The 8,725-nt window shown below is 52.6% G+C and overlaps 1 protein-coding gene across 1 annotated transcript; it reads right to left on the reverse strand.

The window, feature by feature from the left end:
- Positions 1-500: 500 nt before the first annotated feature.
- On the reverse strand, positions 501-5,458 carry CYSRT1 (cysteine rich tail 1). The gene is made up of 2 exons (XM_081170605.1): positions 5,118-5,458; positions 501-1,850 (listed from the first exon to the last, which is right to left on the reverse strand). The coding sequence occupies exon 2, from the start codon at positions 1,746-1,748 to the stop codon at positions 1,353-1,355; it is 396 nt and encodes a 131-aa protein (XP_081026731.1). The 5' UTR covers positions 1,749-1,850; positions 5,118-5,458; the 3' UTR covers positions 501-1,352.
- Positions 5,459-8,725: the final 3,267 nt, after the last annotated feature.

The raw sequence follows: 8,725 nt of genomic DNA on the forward strand, positions 1-8,725 counted from the left end.
GACCACAACTCCCCAGAGAACTAGGAAACCGGGGGGGGGGGAGGTGAGTAAGCAGGGCCAAGACTGGCCGCCCCCACCCCACCCCACCCCACCCCAGTCCAGGGAGAACCATTCTTTCAGTACAGGGAGGTTGGGGGAAATCACACAGGAAGCCCTCCAGCAGGGCTATTTTGTGGGGAGGGGTGTGGGCAGCCCTGCTTCCCCCCCCCCAGGGCAACCTGACCAGCTTCCAACCAGGTGGAAAGAGAGGGCCCTTTGTGAACTTCACAAGCACCACCCCCAACTCCACCCCATGGAAGGCAATTCTTGCTTGACCCTGCTCAAGCCAGTAGCTAAAAGCGGGCAGCCCCCACTTCCAGGAATTCAAGTGCCACTTCCAGAGAAATAGGCATCCTTTTTCAATAATAAAAGAAAAGACATGAAGAACACACACCCCCCGAACCCGCCTCCTCAAGGGTGCTTTCAGTGTGCAAGAGTTAAAAAGAAGAATAGTGGATATATTTTCCTTTGTCTTCTGTTTCTTTATTATGAACCATTAAGAGCACACCATCCAGGCAACGGTGAGGATCCTGTGAGGTTCTTTTACTTGGCAACAGAATATATTTCCCAGCCTTGTGACACCAGGCAGTTGGTGTGTGGCTCCCTGCCCCCCAAAAGCAGCCAGTTCCCACAGACAGCCACCCTACTTCCAAGGGACACTAGGAAGCCTTTGCAGTGGCAGAGGAGGAGGAAGAGAGAGACCGGGCACCAAATATGGGGAGCCGAGGCTGAGTGGCGCTGCCAATGGAGGCTGAAGGGCACGGCTGCTTTGGCCCACAAAGCGATCTTTGGTGTGAGAGTCCTAGGAATGTTCTGTCACCTCATGCCCAGAAAGGCAACCACAGCAGCTCCTTTCACTTCGGATAAGGGAAGAACAGAGCAGAAAGCTCATGGGAATGTGGAAAAAACGAGTCTGTGCTGGAGAGGAAGAGAGAAGGCGGAAGGGGAGGCAGAGTCCCCCTCGAAGCAGCTGATTTGGCCCATAACGAAAGGGAACCCTGGCGACCAGTTGCCCCAGACCAGCCTTTCCACAGGTTTGGGGTTTGGCAACCTCTGCTTCCAAAGGACTGAGGTGATGAGTGCTCTTACAAAGCACTAGAGGGCCCAATTTTGGCCCCAAGGCCCTCATTTCTGGCACCCAAGTAGCCAGCAACTCCCTGCCTCCCCATCCACCTGACCCGCCTCCAGTTCAGAGACGCAGAAGAAAAAGGGGTCCAGGGAGAGCTCCTGCCCCACTCTGCGCCCTTAAGTGCGCCTGCAGAGGGACACCTGGAAAGCAGACTGGGAACAACCTCCAGTGAACGCCGGCAGAGTTAGGAGATGACGCAGGCGCATTTCCTGCAGCAGCAGGGGCAGCATTTTCTGAAACAGGAGCAGCAGCAGCCCTCCTGCTGGCTCGTCCAGTGGAAGGGTTGTGGAGAGCCCTGGTGGGGCATCTTGAGGCTGGCATAGGGGTTGTAGGGCTGGGCCCACGATTCCTGCGTCGAGATCCTCTGCGTGCCCCAGGGGGCGTTGGGTGGCACCCCCTGCGGAGCGGCCTCCCTCTCCTTCTCCTGCGCCGAGTAAGTGCAGCAGCTGCTGGGGTCGGAGAGAACCGTGTCTGGGGTGCAGCCCTCGCCCAGGTAATACTTCAGGAAGCTGCCTGGGAGCTGGGCACGAGGGAGGCTCACGCTGGCGTAGGGGTTTTCGACAGTCAGCCCGCGATCCATGGGAATCCAGCAGGAAGATCCTGGGAGCCGCAGGACGAGAAGTTACAGCCGGATGATCAATGGGAGAGATGCCTTTCAGGCTAGCAGCAGATCACCCCAGCTCTATAGAAGAAAGAGCGTGGGGAGAAATGGTTGAAAAATCATCAGTTGTATTTTTCATCTATATGTAAGAAATTATATATCACTGTTACAGACATTACAAAGGCACGGGGATAAGTGCTTTCACACATTCCCCAAACCCCACACATAACAGCAGCTAAGGCAATAGGAGCTCTTCTGTCAAATGGCCTGACAATATAACTCTCAGACCCTGCTTTTCCGGGGACAATTCCAGAACTACAAAAGCCATCCCAGGTGTGTTTTTTTTTTGACACTGGAATGTCCTGCTTGTCCTTTTTCTCCGTGTCTCTCAGAACCATTAAAAGTGGTGCAAAAAAGAGAGTCCTGCTTCCATGGAAAATACAGTCCCTGCACTCAAGGAAGGAAACAGGGAAGTTGGCATACGAAGGCCTTCAAAGTCACCACTTCCGGTCCTTTCATTGAAATGCTTTCTTGCAGGTTTGGAAGCAGAGCTTGGATCTGTCCTGAATGCTTGGTGCGGGGATTCCTGCCTTGCAGAGGGTTAGACTAGATGACACCTGAGGTCCCTTCCAGCTCTACAATTCTATGATTCTAGGACTGAAGGCAGCGGGGAAAATAGGTCCTCTCTCTGACCAGGAAGGGCAGTATTTCATCCTAAACTCAGCCAACTCTGTAGAGCCTTTCTTAGGAGTTGGGCCGGTGGCCAAAACCAATATTTTGCCATCTCTCTCCCTGCTTTTAACCAGTTGTCTGGCTGCCGCTCCCCCTTGGAAGAAGAGTGTCAAGGAATGTGGCAGACAGAAGGGAGAGGAAGGCTGGGAGGGAGCAGCCGCCTGTTTTTCCCTGGCTTGCTCATGCGCACCAATACAGTCAGGTCAAAGTTCAAGTGGGGGTGCTTTCCTCCCTGCACACAAGCAATGCCCTTGCCAGGGGACAGGAGCATAGCGGTCAACTTTCAGATTTGAAAATAAGGGATCAGCAGCCTCAACTGTCCCGGGGACAGTCTATGGGATATCTAACAATCTGGGATAGCAGCGGGAAGCAGTGGGAAACGGCGCTGGAATAAGGGAATTTCCTGCAAAAAAAGGGAAGGTTGACAGCTATGGACAGGAGGCTTCCTGCTCCAAGCTGTGAGGCAAGGAGATTATTAAGATTGTGTTGATCGTCTAAAGTGCTTGCTATGCAGTTTAGGGAGAGTGAGTCCAAGGGAGGGTGGGAATGGGGAAAGTGTTAACCCTAACCGCACACTCCAGAGGTGAAGGCTTAAAGGTAAAGGGTAAAGGGACTCCTGACCATTAGGTCCAGTCTTGACCAACTCTGGGGTTGCGGCGCTCATCTCACTTTATTGGCCGAGAGAGCCGGCATACAGCTTCTGGGTCATGTGGCCAGCATGACTAAGCCGCTTCTGGAGAACCAGAGCAGCGCATGGAAACGCCGTTTACCTTTCCCACCAGAGCGGTATCTATTTATCTACTTGCACTTTGACGTGCTTTCGAACCGCTAGGTTGGCAGGAGCAGGGACCGAACAACGGGAGCTCACCTCATCGCGGGGATTCGAACTACCGACCTTCTGATCGGCAAGTCCTAGGCTCTGTTGTTTAACCCACAGCTCCACTTACAGCATCAGATTTCCTCTGTGCCAGGCATCATAGAAGTGTAGCCTTCAATGCAAGAATCTTGTTCAGCATGGAACTTGAACCCATAACCCTGAGATTCTGAGGCTTCCCATACCTGTTAAGGGGTGGGGTAGCTATACAACGCACAGGAGCAGGGCCAGCGGAAAAAATGTGGCAACCCAGTTTGGACAACTGCCTGAAGTGCTAATCTAAACAGTCAAATGTCAATGTGGCTGCTGACAAGACACCAGAGTCCCTGGCATGTATCAGTCAAGGGATAAGCTGCTTGTGGGGTCAGGACATTTGTGGGGTGTGATCCTTGGTGAAGCCCCAGAAATGGGGGGCCCTACAGAATTAGGGAGAATTAAAATCCCCCCAATGCTGAAAGGCTGGGAGATAAGAGACTGAAAACTGCACCAGTTGAAATTTGGGGAGGGGGGAGAGGAAATCAGGATATATAAAAAATCAAGGTTAATCACTCCTATCATTTTTAACTTGCCTTCTGTGCCTATTTCTTATTTGTAAGACGCAAATCTTACATACCGGAGGGTGGACTCTATTCTGAGCAGGAGCCCATAATCATTTGGGAGGAAACTTTGGCTTCAGTGACAGCCTGCCTGCAGTATTGACCAAACTGGGGTTCAGGTGTTGATTTTTTTTTGTAGAGTTGGAAAGGACCATGAGGGTCACCTTGTCCAACCCTCAGGGATCTTTTGCCCATGACCAGGATGTTGTGTCTCATGTTCTACCAACTGAGCTAGAAGTTGCCGTTGTCATTTCAAATGCTGCTGCATGTAAACCATGAAATCGGTTTGTTGCAGTTTATTATTATAATAATACTATAATAATAATTTATTATTTACACCCCACCCATCTGTCTGGGTTTCTCCAGCCACTCTGTTCCATCGCACCTGTGTTTTTTAAGATTGTTGTCATTTTTAAAACATATTGAAAAGTACATTTCCGAGGACAATTCAAAGTGTTGGTGCTGACCTTTAAAGCCCTAAACAGCCTTGGTCCAGTATATCTGAAGAAGCGTCTCCACCTCCATCGTTCTACCCGGACACTGAGGTCCAGCACCGAGGGCCTTCTGGCACTTCCCTCACTGCGAGAAGCCAAGTTACAGGGAACCAGGCAGAGGGCCTTCTCGGTGGTGGCACCCGCCCTGTGGAACGCCCTCCCACCAGATGTCAAAGAGAACAACAACTACCAGACTTTTAGAAGACATCTGAAGGCAGCCCTGTTCAGGGAAGCTTTTAATGTATTACAGTATTTTAATATTTTTTGGAAGCCACCCAGAGTGGCTGGAGAAGCCCAGCCAGATGGGCGGGGTATAAATAATAAATTGTTATTATTATTATATAAAAATGCCTCTGAGCAGTCTTTTTCTGGAGAAACGTCCATCAAATAAACAAGTCATGCAATAAAATAAGAAACACTCCCGAAAATAAAATCACACGGAAATGCTGACAGCCTTTACGCACACGGAACAAGATGAAGATTTCAGGAGAGGGTTTCCCCTGCTAAGTCTCCTTCCAGGAACTGCCTCAGATCCAGGGAGTCCCTGCAGGGTGCTGCGCCAATGCCGTTTCCCCCGGCAGACCTCCCTTGTATCCCTGCACCCAGAAGGGCAGCCCAGGTGGGTTCTAAGGGCAGGTATCCAGACACTCACCTGGCGCTGGGCTTGTTCCTCCTCGCTGGCACTTGCCGCCCTCTGGGAGACCCCAAAGTGGCTGCCTGGCTGATTTTCAGCCAGCCACACCCTTGGGATGCCTGGCCAGCTGCTCCTGCCGCTCCTTCCCCCATGAGGTCACTGTTGGCTCACAGGCCCCTCCCAGAGCACACCTTGAGCACACAGACGACAGAAGCAACCTGAGTCCCCCTTGCGGAAAGGAATGTGGCCGCCCGACTCAAACCGGTTCATGTTTTCTTTTGACAGGCCCAAAGCTGGAGAGTCAGTAGCGCAGGAACTGCCTCAGTGGAAGAGTTTCCATTCTTTCCGCATCTCATTGCTAGAAAAACCAGGAAAAAGAATGATAGAATGGTTGGGATGGGTCACGAGAGTCATCTAGTTTTACCTGCTACAAGGCAGGCGTCATTTGCCCAAGGCGGGGTGCAGAAACTATAGGTGTCAGGCATGTTTCTTTGCCCAGGGACTCGGACAGCAAGAAAAGCCAGCACAGCCCTTTTAATCCACATCTGAGATGTTATTTCTTTTTTAAAAAAAAGGTGGTTATCTGTCATGGAGCAGAAGTCCCCCAAACAGGGGAGTCACCTGTGCCCTTTTCGGTGGTCCTTGCCTAGGCCGCTGATCACCTGCCCAGAGTCCAACGCACTCCCCCTGCCCCCCTTTGGGAAAAGGGGGTTCTTGTCTGTGGCTTCCTTTGTCCTCATTCGGCAGAGATCTTTGGGCAGGTCTCAGCTACTGCTTGATGGACCCTCCAGTGCCAGAGGCAGTTTATCTACAATCCTTGCTGAAGCATCCTATGGGCAGCTTCCAAGTTCCAACAAATCTAAAAGCCTAATAAAACATCAAACATAACAAAGGTCCCTGTCTTGTTGGGGAGGGGTGGGTCCTGACTCTTCTTGTCTAGGGTGCAATCTTTTTTCTTTCTGCCCCTCTCAGTAGTATTGTTGATGCCATTGGTTTGTTTGCTGTTGTTTTTATTGTTAACTCTAACTCTAACCCTAAACCCTAACCCTGAACACTGAACCTAACCCTAATCCCTAGCCCTAATCCTTGAACCCTAACCCACCCCAAACCCTAACTCCCTAACCCTAACCTCTAACGCTAGCCCTAACCCTCTAATCCTAACCCCGCTATCCCTTAATCCTAACCTAACCCTAACCCTACCCCTAACCATAACACCTAACCCTAGCCACTAATGCCTAAGCCTAACCCCAAATCCCTTGACCCCTGACCCTAACCCCTAACCCTTACCCCCAAACCCCTTGCCTAACCCCAAATCCCTTGACCATTGATCTTGGCCCCCAATCTCTAACTCCTAACCCTAATCCCAACCGCTAACCCCTAATCCTGACCCTTACCCTTACAGCTCCCTCAGGGGGAGCTTACAGTTGTATTTGCATCAACAGGCTCCTCCTATTGGTGGTTAACCCTTGATAGACTCACCCCTTCCTGAGGGGGTCGAGTCACGCTCTGTTGTTTTATCCAATGCCTAAGCCAATACCACTCACATGCTGTAATCAATAAAGTTGTGGCCTTTTTTAGCCCATTAACCTAATATACTGTGTCCTTGTGTCTTTCTTATCCTCAAGCGTGTGGTGGGTCCTCAACTCACAAGTCAGACTCTAACTGGTGTCTGGTCCAATTCAGAATGTGTTTTCCACCACCAGCGCTCTAGCTGTCTCAGCGATTGTTTCATCGCCCTCAGCTCTGGAGTAAACCACGGGGCTGTTCGGGCTCCATGCAATCGGAGAGGGCGCTTCGGAGCCAAACAGTCAATAGCCCTGGTTAACTCCACATTCCAGCGGGCCACCAGGGAATCAGCTGAAAGGCCATCAACATGGGATAAAGCATCCCCTACCACTCTCTGGAAACCATTTGGATCCATTAAGTGGCGGGGGCGGACCATCCAAATTGGTCCCACCTCCCTGCAGAGGGGAAGGGTCGCGGAGAAGTCCCATGAAGTGATCCGACCATGGCAATTCTTTTGTTTCACTTTTACTTAGTGTCAGATCACCCACATCTGTAGAAGTGAACACCAGGTCTAAGGTATGTCCACAGCTATGAGTTGGGCCAAACTTATTCAGGGACAGTCCCATGGAGGCCATGCTTTCCACAAAATCCCGAGTGGCCCCTTGTAAGGTCGTGTCAGCATGGATATTAAAATCCCCTAGGACAACCAAACTAGGTGTCTCCAGGAGAACATCCTCCACAACCTGCAGCAGCTTGGGCAAGGTGGGGAGTGATGACATAGGCTAAGCCTGGCAGGACAGCTTTACTTAACCCCCTTCATACACTACTTAGATTCAAATATGCTAGAGTTATATGTACGAGGCTGGATCCCTACAGGATGTGCCCTGGGAAGTGGCAGGCTCCAATCCTGTACTCACCACACTGACCTCACCCATGTAGAACCACCTCCAGTAAAAGAGAAGGCTTTTGAACAACTTGGTTGGAGACAAATTGGCAATGGCTTAAGACTCCAATCGGAGTGAAGATGGAGTCTTGCCTTGCCCCGGGTGCTGCCAACCCACGCTACGCCACTGCTGCTACTACTACTACCTCTCTCTGTGGCTGTCAGCCACTCCAGTCTCTTCCAAGCAATTTTCCTCTCCTAGCTCAGCTATGCCCCCTCTCTCCCTCCTGCATTATAAGGTGTTATGAAGCCTCATCTACCACAATTGTGTCTCCTTCCACAAAGCAAAGCACAATAAAGGCTGGACTGGGATTCCAATAGGTTTTCCCCTCACGCTCCTTGCAGTTTCATGGCCGGGAGGGGAAAAGGAGGAAGGCAGCGCTGCGGTGGAGGGGAGGACCATTGGCGAAGCTGCATGCTCCGCTACGGGGGGCGTGGAGCAGGGAGGGTGTGGCTGGCACGCCTGCGGGGTGGGGGCATGGCACGCTGCCCGTGAGGGTGTCATGCGCCACCCACAGGGACGTGGCGCGTGTTCTGGGGGCGTGGCGCACTGCCTGTGGGGGCGCGGTGCCTGGCATGGGGGGGGTGAAGTCCGCATCCAGGGGTGCCGTGATGGCACCCTACCGGAATAGTTGTGCCGGGGGCGGTCCGCTCCCTCCGCACCCCCGTTTCCCCGCCGGTGGGGAGGAGACCGTCAGATGGGCGGGTTTTTGCAGGCGAGGCATGCATCTCCCAGTACCTTCAGCACGCTTTACGCAAACACCCTCCCTCCAAAAAAACGCCACCACCAAACCCCCAACACAAACTCTACTCCGGCTAAGAAGCGGGTGACAGTAGAAACCGGGACTTCTGCGCGCGCCAAGTCCGCCCTGGGGAGGGGAAGGCGGCCCCGATTCGGATCGACTCCGGATTGCATTCGTATAAAATCAGTATGGGGGGTGGTGAGGAGGAAAGCAGGGAGAGGGGATCCCGGCAGAAAGGACGGACCCACCGACTGCCAGTAGCTTGTTGCCTGCGCCACGCGTGGCACCAGCGCCTGCGCCACGGAGCACAAGCGGATCTGCTGCCTCGGAAGCGGCTCCCAGCCCAGAGCTGTGGCAAGAGCCGCGCCGGGGGGAGGGAGCTCGGCCACGACCCTCCGCTGCCGCTGGGAAAGGCAGCCACTGCTCCAGAGCCG

The sequence above is a fragment of the Podarcis bocagei genome (genome assembly GCF_964188305.1).
Source record: "Podarcis bocagei genome assembly, chromosome: 1".
NCBI lineage: Eukaryota > Metazoa > Chordata > Lepidosauria > Squamata > Lacertidae > Podarcis > Podarcis bocagei.